This window comes from Alosa sapidissima, chromosome 5, assembly GCF_018492685.1.
Source record: "Alosa sapidissima isolate fAloSap1 chromosome 5, fAloSap1.pri, whole genome shotgun sequence".
Classification (NCBI taxonomy): Eukaryota; Metazoa; Chordata; class Actinopteri; order Clupeiformes; family Clupeidae; genus Alosa; species Alosa sapidissima.
In genome coordinates this window covers 12,426,779-12,445,296 of record NC_055961.1, presented here as the reverse complement: position 1 = coordinate 12,445,296, position 18,518 = coordinate 12,426,779, and the positions used below count along the sequence as shown (strand labels likewise).

The 18,518-nt window shown below is 44.8% G+C and overlaps 1 protein-coding gene across 1 annotated transcript in view; it reads left to right on the top strand.

The window, feature by feature from the left end:
• Nucleotides 1-1,062: 1,062 nt before the first annotated feature.
• The window catches only part of trpc5a (transient receptor potential cation channel, subfamily C, member 5a), a 35,658-nt gene continuing 18,202 nt past the window's right edge, over nt 1,063-18,518 (top strand). Inside the window, exons 1-3 of the mRNA XM_042093654.1 lie at nt 1,063-1,375; nt 12,973-13,396; nt 17,192-17,713. Of these exons, the coding sequence (XP_041949588.1) occupies nt 13,010-13,396; nt 17,192-17,713 (909 nt within the window). The 5' untranslated portion in view covers nt 1,063-1,375; nt 12,973-13,009. The remainder of the gene's footprint in view (nt 1,376-12,972; nt 13,397-17,191; nt 17,714-18,518) is intronic.

Genomic DNA, 18,518 nt, shown 5'->3' with positions numbered 1-18,518 from the left:
CAGGCAGGTGCTGAACCTAGAGAGAAAGACCACCCGTCACAGAGCCTGGTCTGGCTGATATTTACGTCCGACTTCCAGGATAATTTTAGACGTTGCCACGAATCAGGATAATTCACCAATGACGATGAGCACACAACCATTACGTCAGGTGTTCTTTCGACGTCGTCATGTAGACAAAGACTAAATAAAACTACAATGATAGCTGGCAGGAAAATATTAACTGGAAATTTGGCTGGTTTGATCTGTATTTTATGATTTTACAATTTTAGGAACAAAGAGAAAGCCACACACACACACAAGGGGGAGATGACAACAGAGGCAAAACAACCCGATATTTGATATAAAGAAATGGGGGTTGTGCAAGTGCGTGTGTGTGTGTGTGTGTGTGTGTGTGTGTGTGTGTGAAGGGGGGAGCTCAAGAGGAACATACAGGAGTGGGTGAAGTGAAATGGGGAGGGGGAGGAAGGAGAGACAGAGCTGAGGAGAGGGGTGAAACGAGAGAGAGAGAGGAGATGATTAGGAGGTGGAATAGGGAGGGGAGAAAATGCATAGAGCAAAGGGGGAGCCTGATCTAAGGATGCACAGATTGTAGCTGGCTGGTGCTAGTGAGAGACAGAGAAGTAGATAGAGAAAAACAAGAGAGAGAGAGAGAGCAGGAGCGCAGACGACACAGCCGCCACGGCGACCACACTCTGTCCGGCACCATGACAACCGAGGCAAGCACATGCCGAGCCCCAAGCTCTCTCACTATGCCAATCAAGGAGATGTGAGGCACGGTACTGTGTGTGCATGTGTGTGTGTGTGTGTGTGTGTGTGTGTGTGTGTGTGTGTGTATGAGCATACGTGTGTCTGTGTAAGTGTGTATGTGAGCTTCTTTCAGGAGAGAGAGAGAGACTAAACGAGAGAAAACAAGAAAACACACACACACACACACACGGCAGTCATCCTCAGAGGAAGAGAAGGAGGAGGAGGTGGATACTGTAGATCTCTCTCTCTCTCTCTCTCTCTGAGCAACTGTGGATATTTACATCATTTTTTTCCCCCTCCATTATGTTTTCATTGTTCCTTGTGTAGCGGTGGGAAGCGTGGAATCGGGGGTAGCAACGTTGCTGGAAGAAGATGGAGGGTCTCCAGCCCACCACCTGCTCTCATGCTGCGTCCCCAGACTGGGATCCACAAACCAAGCGCACAATCACTGCTCTGCAGTAGCAGCCAGGGACCCCACTCAATGATCAAGCAGACGGCAACTGTACTACCAACGGAAAAGAAAAGCTGCTTTGGAAAAATATATACACACACACGCACGCAAGGACCTGCTTGCGCTCACTGGTGGCTGGGTTGCCACCGATACAGCATGTGAAGAGATCCACGTTGGGTGAGTTTGGCGTTGCGAATCCAGTTTGAATCTGATACTATGGCTGCTATTGTGCTATTGAGTAGTTCTCTCTCTCTCTCTCTCTCTCTCTCTCTCTCTCTCTCTCTCTCTCTCTCTCTCTCTCTCTATCTCATGGGAGCTTAAGGTTTAAGGCTGAATATTTCATAGATCTTTATGGATGGCTTTACAGATATGCATTAATGATAAACAGTCCTCAGAAGAGAAACAAGGAGTCGATTTCAATGAGAAAAATACGTTACCATACTAAAAACCTACTGTAAAAAATGTTACTTTTACTCAAATAATATGTCAGAAGAAAAAGAGGGGAAACATAATATGTTTATATTGGTTAATGAGAAAAAACGAAATAAAAAAAAACACATCACCAGCAAGCTGACGGAGTACAAAAAGGGTGTTTATCCCCCCCGATTCTTACGTGATGTTCATGCCTTATTGAGCTTGAGACAGCCGTAACAGGGGCACGGGAGGCAGTGGAGCTCATGGCACCTCTTGTTCTCAAACCCTTTTTAAAGAATAAAGGACGGCAACACAATTAAGCAGTGAGAGAGAGAGAGTGAGAGAGAGAGAGAGAGAGAGAGAGAGAGAGAGAGAGAGAGAGAGAGAGAGAGAGAGAGAGAGGCGGCTCCACAGGTTATTAACACCCTAATGAATCTCCCTCGGCTGCCAGCCTTAAATGCCAGCGAAACACCTGAGAGCTCTTCTGTCTTCTGTCACACACACACACACACACACACACACACACACACACACACACAGAGAGAGACATGCCAGATTTATAGACAGGGGTATGAAGCGCTCAAGAACCTATACAGTCATGTGCTAACTCCAATCAAGAAATCTGTCAATTAGCCGGACAGTCAATCAATCGCCACGTGTGGCGTGATAGCTTCTCCAGCGCACACCAGCAAAATGTGTGTTTGTGCTTTGATATAATCACTGATAGTGGGCAGCCGTGGGCCACTGGTTAGCACTCTGGACTTGTAACCGGAGGGTTGCCGGTTCGAGCCCCGACCAGTCGGCCGCGGCTGAAGTGCCCTTGAGCAAGGCACCTAACCCCTCACTGCTCCCCGAGCGCCGCCGTTGTAGCAGGCAGCTCACTGCGCCGGGATTAGTGTGTGCTTCACCTCACTGTGTGTTCACTGTGTGCTGTTTGTGTTTCACTAATTCACCGATTGGGTTAAATGCAGAGACCAAATTTCCCTCACGGGATCAAAAAAGTATATATACTTATATACTATACTATAGAGACAGATAAAGTGAAAGAGAGAAATGAAAAGAGAGAGAGAGAGAGAAGAAAAGAGAGGGGGGATAGGAAGAGGGGGAGCAATTTAGCATAAAAAATGGACGATCTCGATGGTTTTGCCGCATTTACAGATACACACGTTACTGTATATGCGCCGCATAAAGGCATATGTAAAAATCTGGAGCGAAGCTGCATCTCTGATTGAATGCTCACTCCAGGGAAGACGTCGCACACCCAGGTGGGCTTTGAAGTGACACCTGTGGCGATACACCTGAGAGGGACTCTTATTTCAACACCTGACAAGGGTTACCAAAAATAACATTGCGTTATGTAAACACATCCGCTCCCTGTTTACTTATATTCACTAAAGCAACTTATAGCTTGTTTTATGTTTCACATCAAAAAACGTGCAGAAACCAACGAAAGGGTTATGTGTCAAGTTGAAATTATTATCTCTAACATTTTTAAAAATAAATGTCCTTTAAAAAAAGTATGACAAAATATAATATTCCTAGCAAGGGCTTTGTAATTTCAAACTTTTGAGGTGAAATAGGACACGCTTAGTTAGAATGTGACTGTTGGCTTTGGTTGTGATAGCAGCGAACAAACAAGAAAGCTGATGAACACTTCAGCAACCATGAGCAGGAGTAAAATGTCTGCTGCGCTTTTATGTATCTAAGTGCAGTTTAATCCAGATTTTCTCTCCTAAATTGTCCAGACGAATACGTCTGCATCGCAGCAGAAGAAAAAACCCAGGCACAAATGCCATCTTGGGGATGACGCCATTCTCCCCACTAAAGATGGGGTGGGGGGGGGGGGGGGGGTGTATTAGCGCTAGTGGTGATCATCCATCACCATGGCGTGAGTCACTGTGACAGGGGAACAGACGATCTGAAGGGGCAGAACAGGGTGCAGCAACGTCACCATCTCTCAATCTCTCCCTCCATCAGCTCTCTTTCTCTTTCTTTCCTTCTCTCTCTCTCTCTCTCCGTCCCCTGGCCTCCTGCCACCAACAGACAGATGATTGGAAAAACTACCCCAAAGGAGAGGGGCATTTGAACCTCCAGGAGCACAGTGGGGGGCTAAACTATGTCCTGCATGGTCAGATTCCTCGATTTCCCCTCCGAAAAAAGACACAAACGAAAAGAATTAACATGCAAACGAAAAGACACATATCATTCTCCAAAAAGCAAAAAAACAAAAAAATGGGAAACACGTATCTTTCTCCTAAATGAACAAATGAAAAAAGCAAAACAGAGGGACCCTATCAGTATAGAAACAATACTTCAGTACGAAAAATCCTTTCTGGATGGTACTCTTGTGAGAGAGTAACTGTGCTGCACTGAGAGTTTCCCCATAGGAGCAATGCAGTGCCACTGGGGCCTCACCAACATGTCAGGCTGCCTCATCCGCCAGTCCTGCGCTCACTGCTCCGCAACCCGTTGTTGGCGTCTGATGACCAGTGGTGTCAAGATGAACCTTCCTCCCTCCTTCCCCTCCTCAGCGTGATTTGCTTCCTCAAGATTCTTTGGAGATGTCAGCGATGCTACTGCTGGCTTGGCGTTCAAAGAGGAAACAGCTATTACTGGCAATGTAGGGCTCCCATGAGTCCATGTATCTTGTGTGTGTTTCTGTTTGTAAGCTGTAAATGAAAATGGTGTTACACATTTAGTGGAATATATAGTTTTGCTGTGTGACTACAATGTCCAACAGACCATGAAGGGCCATTATGCAGTGTTTACAAATGCCTCCATACGGCATGTTTCTTTCATGAGGCATGACTGATGTGGCAGAGGAGAGATTACACCTAAATGTCTCTGTGCTTGAACTAGCAAGATCATATTAATCATTTTTGTGGCGGTTGAGGCGATGAATGGGCGGATAAGATCTCCTGAAAACCATTTTCCATGTCGCCACTTGTAGGACTGTGTTGTTTTACAGCTGACGTACAGCATAAAGAAGCTAAATAACCCTTCCTGGGAAAGATCGGCATCTCCCATTAGCACTCCCACCAGACTAACACAAACTTAGCTAAGTAGTAGCAGTAAAGGAGAGAAAAAAAACCCTACATCAAGAAACAATCCATTTCACTCTTTACAGAGATAAACACTCAGATGATAGTACACGCTGGTTAAAAGGAGACGAGTTGCTATTCGGTTCTATTCACAGTGAACAGCCAGAGCTATGTTCTGTTAACTTCCCACCTGTACTCTTATCTGTGTCTGTGCCTTTGAAAGTTCAAAACTCCTTGGGGACCCTTTAAGCGATTCTGCTGTTTATTCTCTCAGGTCACTGAGCAGTAAGTTACATACATACTGTATGTTTGTGTTCCACCTGGGTCTCTCTGATGTGGAGCCTAGTGCCAGTTACTCCACTATCACATTCTGTTTCTTAGTGACCAATTGGTTTCATCGAGAGAAATGAACACACACACACACACACACACACAGACACACACCTTGTTATTGACAAGGCAATTTTGATTAGTCACTTCTAACTGGAAATGTATCTTCTGTTTTCTCATGGGATAATGAGAAGAAGTACTGGTGATTGCATTTCATAGCAATAAATTTAAAACCACAACCAAAGCTTTCCTGCATTATTGATATCAGCTTGCCATGATTTACAAGGAAAGAGAAAAATAAATACAGTTTTTTACAATCACTTTGCTACTATTTTCAAAACCATGATGTCATTTTTCAAAACTCTAGACACACAACTCACAACCAATGATCAAAATGCACATTTTTCAAAACTCTAACCCTTTTCTCAATTGCTTGGATAAAATACACATAAAACTTAGATAATTTGTTCATTCAACAAAAATCACCTGTTCAATATGACACAACATCAAAGTACTACTATTTCAAAAGGCAATTCACACATTACATTTCAAATGAGTGTCTATTCATTTCCTTACAATGATCTAACTATCAATTGATACAACTGCTCAAAATGATAAGTAACTGTTGCATTACTCTTAATGCATAGTTGTATGGAAGCAGACAAACAATTGCCCATGTTTACTGCAAATCACGAAAGTTTCAAGATACTGTAACGAGATTCATTGTCACCAATTAGCGTGGAGCATGAACCAGTTAGACTACAATATCCATGGACGTACCCTAATATTTACAATGCTTCATCGGAGACCGTGTCTATGGTTCCAAATACTGTACCACCTTTTCAGACTATTTACAGTATTGACAGTACTGCACTGTATAGATGCAGACCCTTGTAATTGCTGTCTTTTATTTTCTATTTCATAGTGTAACCAGGGCTAGGCCCCAGTACACAAGATCTACACACTTACGATAAGTAGAAGTAGGCCTACACTAAACACTGGTGACAGCTACCTAGTACTTCTGAGGCTATCCAAGTAAATGGATGCAAACAAGAAGGCTGTTACGATCAATAAATATTTTATTTATGTCTGCGTTTCTTGGTGACTTAAATTTGTAACAGAGGCAAGGGTACAAAACATGGATGAGATACTGTAACACAAAAGAAAAGAAACAAACAACATAAGGAAACATACATGAGGCAAGGTGCCAATCCCGGGAAAGCTATCGTAACACTGCTAGAGTACCTCTGGCAAACACTCAACCATACGTGATCACACAGTACACTTGCACACTAATGCACCAATGTGATAAATCACACGGCGAACAAGCTTATACTGTATGAGTAAATGAGTTTGAGGCTACACTCAGCCACTAGGGCATGTTCACACTGCAAACTAAGGGCAGAATACTACAGTAGGTTACTCACACAACATAACATTGACAGATGGCGCTAACAACCATTCCTAGGATCAACACTCAAGCCAAAGAAATAAAATGAGCAAAATGTAATAAACAGGGGAAGAGTAGAAATAAAGAAGGTAATTGTAAACTTCGCAGCCCACGTCTCAACCAGAGACGCCGCTACTGAACTGCGAAATTGACACTGGCCGGCTGGACCGGTGACCGACAGGGGCAAAGCAAAATAAGTAAACAAATACAAATATGAAACAGGAGACACAGTAGTGGTGGCTGTAAACACAACTAGCTAGTTAACCCAAAACAACAAATACCGGGGAAAACAGTGGTCAAGCTAAACTGCTGCTGTGATCTTGGCCTTGCCTGCCATACAAGAGGGAGACCCAGGAGAGAACTGGGATGGAGGAGAGAACCACGTCAGCTTTCGTGTGCACCCTCGTCCACTGGACATAAATCAGACTCGGTAGCGCCGCGGTGCTTAGTAGAAGGGATGGCACTTAAGACTGGCGTGTGCTGGAGCCATACACCTCAAAACGAGTTACTGTTAGAGCAATGCCCAGTGTGTAGTTCTGGCACAACCTCCCCGCAAAGATGCAATGAACGAATGGTCCTACTTTCTACCAGCGACGGCAACGTGCGTTCCAAACAATTTTCTAGAGCATCCCTTAATGTATTCAGTCACTGTATCTGTAGTATTCTCTCTACTACTGCAGTACTTTTACAGAGAAGTATTTACTGTACATGTAGTACCATGATGAAACATGTATCACCTATTTTGTTCTACAATATTTAATGATTGTACGAAAAAATTATTAAAATTTCCCCTCTCTCTGTACGAAAAATGACACAGTGAAACTATCGGTTGCTTGTGTGTGGGTGATCTATAGTTATGTTTCAATGGTATTTCACAGTAAATTAGTTTTTTGAACCAATGATTGTGCAAATGCAAGATGTTAATGCACAATGCAATGTTTTGAACATTAGACAGCCTGTGTTACAAGTGATAACCGTTTTGAGTTTTGTGTCTAGAGTTTTGAAAAATGACATCAAGGTTCTGAAAATAGTAGCAAAGTGATTGTAAAAAACTGTAACTGCGGAGAGATGGTGGTGATGGTGGTGTTGGTTGGAGGTGGGAAGGGGGGCAAGTGGGATCTTAAATATGCATCTGGCCCTTCTTCACCTTCTCCCCCTCCCTGCCCCCCAACAAATGTCTCTCGATTCTTCTGCAAGCTAATCAATGGGGCGCCTGTTGTTCCTGCCAGCAGTACAAGCAAAGAACAAAACAGAAACCGTGTCCGTGGCCTAGATCATCTCTCTCTTGTACCTTTTCTCTTTCTCTCTCTAACTCTTTTCCTCCCTCTCAATCTCTCTCTCTTCCTCCCTCTCCAACTCTATCATTCTGTCTCTCTTTCCTTGCATCCCTTTTACCTCCCAATGTTGCAAACTGCTCCTGGAGCTTAGCCCAAGGCCAGGAGCAAGAGCCAGCCGAACTCATTGCAGGCTTCTTCACTGTTTTTTTTTTTTTTTTTAAAAAGAGAGAAGAAATAATAATAGCAATAATAAACACATCCATTGCTTTTTGCCTTGTTGAGATGCATACAGCACCCATGTGCAGCCCACTCACTGTACCATGAGTGTGGAGCCTGCACGCCCGCCCGCTACTGCCCAGAGAAGTACTTTGAAACAGTGATGTTAACCGTTTCCCTGCATCGCAACGCTCACACGCTCGCTCCTGGACATGCCAGATGATGCCAGCGTTCTATTTTTACTGCATCGCATTACAGTGCGGATTGATAAGCGTTCCCTCAGTATTTTAAATGCCTAGATGATGTTAATAATGGGATAAAAAAGGCATCCTTCACTTTTATTGCCTTTTGGTTTAACAAGCCATATAAACAAGTGAACAACTAAATATCTGAATGCAACCTCCTCAATGTTTTGTTTGTTGATAGGGTTTAATCGTCTTTGGCCACCTACTGAAGTTTCACATACAGTATACTGTATTTAGCAGTATAGAAATTGCACTGAACAGCAAGCCCTGCCAGATGAAACCTCTAAGACTAAGCCTTTAGTTTGTGTGTGCTAGCGCTGTTACTACTAGCAGCAAAAAGGCTTGCTGTGCATCTTCAGCCATTTGGTCAGCCTAATGACAAGCCGCACACAAGCAAAGAGCTAATCTAATCAATAAATACCTGAATGCTTGCAGCTACAGCATGTCTGCTATTTACAGTGGGCATTTAACTAACCAGGTTCAGGCTGGCCAGACGCACAGGATGTTGATTTGTACTTGTATGCGGTTTCTGCTGTTTTGTAGTGACAATTTGATTGTACTGAGACTGTTTAAGTCGCGGGATTGTATATTTTGCATAAGTGTAGGCGTGTGTGTGTGTGTGTGTGTGTGTGTGTGTGTGTGTGTGTGTGTGTGTGTGTGTGTGTGTGTGTGTGTGATATTTGTGTGTGTGGGTAACGGTGTCTAAGTAGGTGTATGGTGTATAGGTCAGCGCAACAGGATGAAAGCATTGTGTGCGAGTTTCTATGAATGTTTGTGTGCCTGGTCTGCAGGCCCATATGCATTGTGTGTGTGTGTTAGTGAGTGTGTGTGTGTTAATGAGTGAGTGTGTGTGTGTGTGTGTGTGTGTGTGTGTGTGTGTGTGTGTGTGTGTGTGTGTGTGTGTGTGTGTGGGTGAGTGCCTGGAGAGGCTACGTGCATTTACAGTGGTGCTCATTTGTAGCAGAGGCTTTCAGATGAGCACAGGTGTTAGTTCAGGGCTACAAATACTCTGAATAAAACATGCACTGATGAACACTGCTGCTCACACAACATCCCCAGACCAAGTCTGGGACCTCTGTCATTGAGGCAACCAGCTCAGCCAACATCAGCACCAACAGAACTCAAAAGCAAAAGCATCTGGCCTACCCATCTTCACCTCCTCCTGGCATAGAGACGGGCATGAATAAATAGTCCCTTCAAAGCAAAGAGGATCTGACAAGGAGGTTGTGTCTGTTGCTGCTAAAACCAGGCGTAATAGTGAGACTAAAGCAGTGTTCTGTCCCCAGTGAGACCGCTGCCAATAAGGGTGAAATGTTGCCTCTGTCAGAATGTGGAAGAAATGAACCTTCCCTCCGAGGGGTGCTTTTTTTAGTGAATAATTCAGGACCTCGTCTTGTTTAATGGTGCACAAGTGTATACCGGCCAGTCAGTGACTAATCGGGTGAAATACAAATGAGTATGTAATGGTTTTCGCTGCTAAGGCTCTCATTCCCGCTCCCGACACAAATCATAGGTTTGGACATGGCAGGGTGAAACATGCAAAATACAATATATCATGACAATGGCTGCTTACCAGTACACATTTTATAAATAAGCAGTGTTCGAGTTTTGTGAATGATTTCTTTTTAAGGGTTGGAAAAACAAGAAAATATGCTACTGTGTACTATGTCCATATCTAAGGTGTAAATATTTATAAAACGAATAAAACGAACGTGGGGATGAGATGACAGATTGGGGTACGTGTGTGTGTGTGTGTGTGTGTGTGTGTGTGTGTGTGTGTGTAGATAGATAGATAGATAGATAGATAAATAGATACTTTATTGATCCCCAAGGGGTTTGTGTGTGTGTGTGTGTGTGTGGTTTATTAGAAACCGCAAGGTGGAATCAATGTAGCAAACAGTTGTCTTCTCTCTGACCTCAATTTCACTTTGTGTGTGTGTGTGTGTGTGTGGACCTTGACAGAAGCTGTCTTTCATAGTTAATGTTTGGCTGATTTTCTGAGGCCTTTTGTTTTTGTGTTGGTGCTGCCATTATTGCATTCATTTATTGATTTCCCCATATTCTCCCGAGAAAGCTTCCGGAATGATTTGTGTGCTCCAACTCTATTGTACAGCACTTAGCCATGAATTACTAGGCCTCAAGTGATTGTATTATTGGCCACAGCAATGACGGGCTATGTGAGCTTATCAGTAATGATGCCCTCCTATAGGGAAGTTGCTCCTCGTTAAAAAAAAAAGGGTTCATCCTGAGGATGGACGTGTGACGGCAGCGCACTCATAATGGGCCTGAGGACGTGTGGGGTTGAGGGGTTAATCCCCTGCAAATAAAGTCAGGATGGAGATGTGCGTGGCAGGACCCCAGGTTTGACCAGGCTCAAGGCCACGCCACGGGGAGTTTGACAAGAGGCAGAAGAGGACAGCTTACGGCCATGACTGGCCTAAAGGCTTACACAGAGCTGTGCGTAGTGGTGGGATGGTGGGTCGACGCCAGTGTCGGTTTCCCCGTTTCTCTTCATGTTTAACTCACTGCAGGGGCCAACTGACTCACTCCGCATCTCAAGTCCATCAAGGCAGCCCCCCCCCCTCCACTCTCTCATGCCCATGGGTACCAGCAAGTCACCTCCCCAACCCCATCCTCCAACTCCTCCTTAATGGTTCTCTCTGTGTCTGTCTCTGTCCTCTTCCCTCTGTGTCTGTGAGTCTCTCTCTCCCCCTGCTCTTTGAAGCTGTTAGGGAGAAAAAGGGCTTGGTGGGGGTCTGCATGGGCTCACCTGCAGGCCCCCATTTTGATGGCAGCACTGCAGCATGAATATGGATGCACCTCCATCTCTCCTTCTATCTCTCTCTCTCTCTCTCTCTCTCTTATTCTCTCTTCCTCTCTCTGTCTCTTTATCTTTCCTTTTCTTTGCAGAACCAACTGAGAAGCCAGGAGGTAGCCCTGCAGAGGCATTCTGGTTCCCTCTGTGTGAGGGACTGTAATGAGTTGTGTGTGTGTGTGTGTGTGTGTGTGTGTGTGTGTGTGTGTGTGTGTGTGTGTGTGTGTGTGTGTGTGTGTGTGTGTGTGTGTGTGTGTGTGTGTGTGTGTGTGTGTGTGTGTGTGTGGGTGCATCTGTGTGTTTATGTATGTTTGTTTATGTGAGGGTGGGGGGTGTTGCCCATGGGGACCACTAGATCAGTCACCCATTGCTTCCCTGTGTGTTAGTATCTTGGGAAGGGAATTGAGTGAAGCCAGGAGTGGGGGTTGGGGTGTTCGCTCGCTCGCAGAGATCAAAGGGAGATCTCCACCAAGCGTTTACACGTCTGATTAATTCAGCCTTCTGGAGAAGCATCAGAAAGGGCAGATTGAAGAAAAATGCCAGGGTGGGCCAAAAATGTCTAGAAGGTTATACACTGTATCTACTATGTCCCATAGACAACGAGTGATGGGACAACTGAGTGTTTTCTCCCTCTTTGTGAGGAACAGTTCATCCTGTTTTGTACACAAACTAAAATAGACTGACAGGGGGAAAAACATAATTTCAATTCTCTGGAGAGGAATGCTGTTAAACTAGTGGCAAGCAGAGTCTCACTAATTAGGACCAGCTGATGTAGCCATGCGGTTTCAGGGCTTCAGATGTTTCATAATAACAGAATGATTATTTATTTTGTTTGTCCTCTTTAAGCTACCGCTGTCTCGTTCTCATCTATGTGCCTGAAAATCAGCTATTCAATCCGCTCAACAGCATGAGCAGAACAATTCTTTCGCTGAATGTGTCTCAGGAACAAGCTCAATATTTAATTTGTGAGAATGCTCTTTTCTTCTGTAACAGCAAACAAAAGCAAAATTCTCAACTTATGTTTCAGGGCCAGAAGAACCATTCCTAATGATCTCTCAGGCATGAATTACAATTGATTAATCTAATATGCATTGATCTAAGGCAGAAGGTTCACACAAGGTCAGCTAAACCTCACAAGCCTATACAATATTACATACAGCACACAACAGACAATGTTTCATGTGTGCCAAAACATGACAGTTCCTATTATGAAATTAATTGAAAAATGTATTTCTCACCTAACTGGCACATGATTGTATAAACCACACTATGCCTAATTCTAGCTTCCCTCCAGCACCCATTAACAGCAATAACTGACCTCTGTGACAGTCTAAACATAATGGTTTTGCTTGTGTTGCCAACACATCCACTGTTGCCATGTTGACCACAATGTCTTTATCCACATTCTACCCCTAAGCATATTTTTGCCTCAAATCAGAGAGAGCCCGCAATAATCAGAGATAGAGGGCTGAGGCACGGACTGTAGCCTAGATCCCAGTGTCAGGTAGCCTACGCAACAGAAAACCATTTTAGCCCAGTGTGCCACTAACATCTGTGGGTGGAATAATCAAAGGCAAAGTAGAGCACATTCTCCAGCCTCTCTGCCAGTGTGGCTACAGTACATATGTTCTAACAGGATGGGTTCCATTTCGTGACATTTATATATGCCTGAGTTTAGCTACAATACACTTCATAATTAATAATCAATATACAAAAAAACGTACTGTATGTATTACATTAATGTATTTTGTTACAGAATGAGGTGAAATGTAGGGTTAGGCTTTTAGGCAGTAACATGTAGGAACGTGTATGAGTGTAAAGAACATTACATTATGGAAAACATTCCATAGAACATTACGCAGTGTAACTAAGGGTTATCCGAAATCCTGAAAGCCCAAAAGAAAGTTCTATATCTCTCTGTCCTTCTCTCTCTTTCTAAAACTCCTTCCCCTGGTCAATGTCTGTGTTTCTGCCTGCCCTCTCCAGAGCCCTGTGAGACCGCTCAGACCACAACGGCCTCACCATGAACCCCATGGCGCAGCTGTACTACAAGAAGGCGAGCTACTCGCCGTACCGCGACCGCATCCCGCTACAGATTGTGCGCGCCGAGGCCGAGCTGTCGCCGGCCGAGCGCGCCTACCTGACGGCGGTGGAGAAGGGTGACTACGCCGGCGTCAAGCACGCGCTGGAGGAGGCCGAGATCTACTACAACATCAACGTCAACTGCCTGGACCCTCTGGGGCGCAGCGCGCTGCTCATCGCCATCGAGAACGAGAACCTGGAGGTGATGGAGCTGCTGCTGAGCCACGGCGTGCACGTGGGCGACGCACTCCTCTACGCCATACGCAAGGAGGTGGTCGGCGCCGTCGAGCTGCTGCTCTCCTACCGGCGGCCCAGCGGCGAGAAACAGGTAGGACATATACTGTACGTCCGATATATACGTGTGTCTGTGTGTGTGTGTGTAGGGGTGGGGGTCGTGTATATGTAAGTATAATATTACACTATTATAATATTGCACATGTGGCCATAATTGGCCACATGTGCACAAAAACACACTTGTACACATACCTCCTCCACACCGGAGGAGGTATGTGTACAAGTGTGTTTTTGTGCACATGTGGCCAATTATGCATATTCACTCTTGAAATGAATGTGTTAGAAACAACACAAACTGTGTTGTCTCTATCTGGACATAGAGATGTGTAAATAAACAACACAAGTTGTGTTATTTTCAACACGTTTGTTTTAAGAGTGTGCCTGGTACGCTCCGTATGTCTGTATGTCTCTGCGTAGGTCAGCTTTTTCATGCTTTGTACAGAAAATGTGAGTGTGTTTGTTTGTGTATGTATGGCCGTATTTGTGTGTATATTGTCTCTATGCTCCTTAAGTCTGCCAAAAACATCAGTGTATGTATGAATTGGTTTGCTGGTTTGCTGGAGGCATGAAATTATCATTTTTAATGGTTGTTTGCAGTTTTTTGGAACCACTAACTGCACACAGAGAACATGATTATACTCACAAAGGCTCATGAACCATTATGGGAATTGGCAGAAGAATGGCTCACAAAAACCAACTGCATTAAGCGCCATTCCCCCAGTTTTCTCACTAATTGCAGAACATCCGGACCTTTCTCTGCAAATACTAACATCTTCAAATCCCCTTATACAGCACACTTGCACACGTCACCAGGCACAAAACACTGCTATTCACTACATAGAAAAGCCCTCATCCCAACTCAAACCAGAGAAAAACAATCTCCAGTGTGTCAGTGGTTCAAGCTGAACTGAGTGTTTGGATGAATAACTATTGCCACAGGGACATTGATGCACATTGAAAATGGATCCCAGATTATCAGAAGGGAAGAGAGAAGTATTAAAGAGGTGTGAGAGGGGCTTGTGTTGTGTCTTAGACCAGTTCTCAGATATCCACATACAGGACACAGGGCTAGCCTGGCAATGGGGCCGTGCTGTGAATGGATCATTTGAATGCTGAATCTTAATCAGAGTTGTCACACATAAATAATTCACATGTGTTAGATTGATATGAATTGTAAATGAAAACAAATAACTCAACATAATTTGGTCAACCAAAAAAAATCAATTTATTTTTTAGTGTAATCTGCAGTTTGTATATGTATCAATTATAATGAAATGTATGAAACTGAAAGGTGTAAAGATTAAAGGTTGCCTCCGTAATAGAGTGCTGATTGGAGGATATTGCACCATGCTTTAGGCAGGTGACTCAATGCTATTCAACTCGCTAATGTTGCCCATTAGCGTCCGCCTTCCCCCATTCTAATCAGATGCTGGTGACGCCAGAAGATGGGTTCATTATTCACAATAATTGTACTTCATCCATCAGGTACATGTTAATCTGCCTGTGCTGGAAATGCAGTGTAAAAAATGAATCACCATTCAGGGTCATGTGACAGTTGACTACGTTGTTTCAGACTAGAGTAGACGATTGCTCACATTTTACCTATCTTTGAAATTACTGCCATAGTGTTGCCATATGTATATACACAAGGTTCAAAAAGTCAGGCTGACAATTATAACTTCAACTGCAAGGGACCTTGTATGCAATTTGGCAGAAAGCCAACTATGGCCCTTATGTCTGAATGCTTACTAAACGGACAGGGCCAAGTGCTCTACAAATCTTACTCTTGCAGCACTCAGCTGATGCTGTGTTGTCATTTGATTTAACTGACTGTGTTAGTGTGTATCGAGAGTTTAGAAAGGCATAAGCTCCTAAAGGGATGTCTGATGGATGATGCCATTGCTGACTATAGTCTGTGATTTAACATGAAGCTTTGTTAATCAGGTTTGAAGTGATAATCTTCAAAAGAACAGAAAAGTGAAACTTGGGAAGAAGGCACGTCTATCTCTAAGCCTCCGCACATCCAGGAGAACTCAAAATGAGGCCTAGCGGGCCCTATCAAATTCATTTAGCAATTTCGCCATCTCATTTTATTTTTGAGATGTCAGCAAATTAGCTGTCGTCAGTCACAGCATCTAAGGTCAATCTCAAGAGGCCCTTCTCAGTGCTCCAACATTTTCTCATCCTATAACACCAACACCCAGCTTGCTTCCACACTCCGATAAACAGCTCAGCTGACATTTCTTTTTTTCTCATATTCATGAGATTGATGGTAATGCTGGCCTCTGTACACCTGATGTGATTTGGGCTCCGTCAGTCCTCCTGAATACAGTCCCCCATGCTCCTGAGCGGCTAGGGTCAGTACTGGGCCTTTAATGTGTGCACGAGCGAAACAGCAAGCATCGACTGCAGAGGTCTGCTCTAATCAATTATTTTTTTCCCCTGCCCTCTCTGCTACTGTACACTCCGCCCTTCCCCTTTTTACTTTCCGTCTCTCGGAGATGTGAGACGCCTGTGGCAGACTTCCTCATTCGGCGAGTGAGGGAGAGAGCGAGGCGGCAGACACGCAGCTCAGACTTTTGTCTGCTTTGAAGTGGCGCAGGGAAGAAAAAAAAAATGCACATTTTATACTGTTGCCATCACACATGCAAGAATGTGCTGCTCGGCTTGACTTGTGATGTGTGCGTGTTACAATGTGTGCAGTCAGTGTATTAACCCTTAAAGGAGTACCGTCACACCGGTGTGACGGGAATGTTGAGAAATGAACATTCTAAAGAATATCTGGGTTCATTGAATTCAACATAGAATTTTTAGAACCTTCAATTGTTGCGGAACTTAGAACGTTCAAAAACCTACACTGAGCAGAGCGACTCAAGGTTGATTATGGAAGAGAGAAAGTAGAGGATGCCTGGCATTGTGATGAAACTGAATGACATCCTATTATTCTCCGTATTCCACCTCTTTCCATGTCACTTCCACGATGAACAGACATTACTTATCTAATTTAACCTTGTCCATTAGTATTAGCCTCTTGTTTGCATGCATGTTTGTCTTCAAACCTGCTTCTCTTCCTCTGAGGTTGCCTCGATCATAGACTCATATCTGTTCCTGAATAACATCTCTGCCCTCCCTCTCACTCCAATTGTTATTCACCCAAAATATGTCCCACAGAGCTCGGAGAAGTGACACTGCAGAAAGTGAGTTGCGTTCAGTTCAGATAGACGTTTGAATGGTGAGCTGCAGTGGGATGGCTCATGCGTGTAACTAAGCTTCTAAATAAGATTAATGGTGTCAGGCCATGCCAAAACACCCAGGCAGCGCTGGAATTTATGACAAAATCCCTTCCAAACGGAGCACTATAAATCGTAAGGGTTTCTGATGATTTGATAAAATCTATGTGCATTAAGTTGAGTCTGCAGTTTTGTTTTCGATCAGTGATATGAATCTCACACCGTGGAGAAATTCCATCTCTTGAAGTGAGCAGAAAGGCAGTCTGAAAAGGATTGGCGGAAGCCTACCACATTTTGCTGACATCAAAGCACATATGTGCCCGACATTGTTCACTATTATTTGATTCGGACACCAAAAGGAAGTGCTGCTTGGTAGTGCTCCATGCAGCCTTTCTGTGCGGAAAACCATTCGAAGTATGTAGGGTTATTCTCCTCCTACTGTACCTGTTTTTGATAGGATGGGATTTTTTTGTGTGTTGCATACATCCAATCAGTGTGTTGTTGTGTTGTCTCACCATGCCTCCATTACCTGTAACCATATTCTGACACCACTGACGTCCAACCCACCCTCTTCTCCTCCTCCCCTCTCCCCTGCCCAGGTGCCCTCCATGATGATGGACACGCAGTTCTCCGAGTTCACGCCGGACATCACACCCATCATGCTGGCGGCGCACACCAACAACTACGAGATCATCAAGCTGCTTGTGCAGCGCAAGGTGACGGTGCCGCGGCCGCACCAGATCCGCTGCGACTGTGTGGAGTGCGTGTCCAGCTCGGAGGTGGACAGCCTGCGCCACTCGCGCTCGCGCCTCAACATCTACAAGACTCTGGCGTCGCCGTCGCTCATCGCGCTCTCCAGCGAGGATCCCATCCTCACCGCCTTCCGCCTGGGATGGGAGCTTAAGGAGCTCAGCAAGGTGGAGAACGAGTTCCGGCAGGAGTACGAGGAGCTCTCGCACCAGTGCAAGCTCTTCGCCAAGGACCTGCTGGACCAGGCACGCAGCTCGCGCGAGCTGGAGATCATCCTCAACCACCGCGACGACCACAGCGAGGAGCTGGACCCACGGGAGTGCCGAGACCTGGCCAAGCTCAAGCTGGCCATCAAGTACCACCAGAAGGAGGTGGGTGCCGCGGTTTGATCAATGGGGCTGTGCTGACTACACACAAAGGAGTCTTACTTCTGTGTACTGTAGAGTAACTGTGATTTGACCTTACTTTTACTTTGAGTAAGAGTTGCCAAAATTGTAGCTTTTTGACCTCCACATTATCAAAGAAATGGGAAAGTATATACAACCTTGCCACACAAATGGCATTCTTATCTATAATCTATAAGAAATAACCAATGACTTATTTTTGTCAAAAATATTAGCTTGACCAGAGGATACAATGCATACATTGCATACAACAACCCTCTATAACACCTCCACCCTCTGATACCAGTGGGGTATTGGCAGTCTGGACACCCTTCCTTTCTCCCTCCCTCTGGCATACAGACAGGGCTCTCAATAGAAATGGGTCAGTGGTGACATCCAAAGTGCTGCGGCCGGTGACTGACATTTCACAGGTGCTACCCGCAATCTCCACCAGCATCCCTCGGAGCAGATGACAAGCATTGTCTGGCAGGTAGTACTGAGTACAGAATGGTAAGAGAGCGAGGCAGGCAGTGAGCCCATCTGTTGTTTAGTCATTTGTTGAGAGGCTCTCTGGACAGAGTCCGCGTTTCTCTGCCGTACGTTAATGGGGATCGCTTGCCATTAAGAGTGAGATGATATCCACTCTCCGCAAGCAAAAACAGGCAGACAATAGTCCACTTTCGCAGCACTTGTGTTGTGTCCATCCGGGGCCGAGTGTGTGCAAGTAGATGGTTGGGCTGGAGAGAGTGTATGCAAGAGTACCTGCCAGAGAAAGAGGCCATGGATAGAGGCT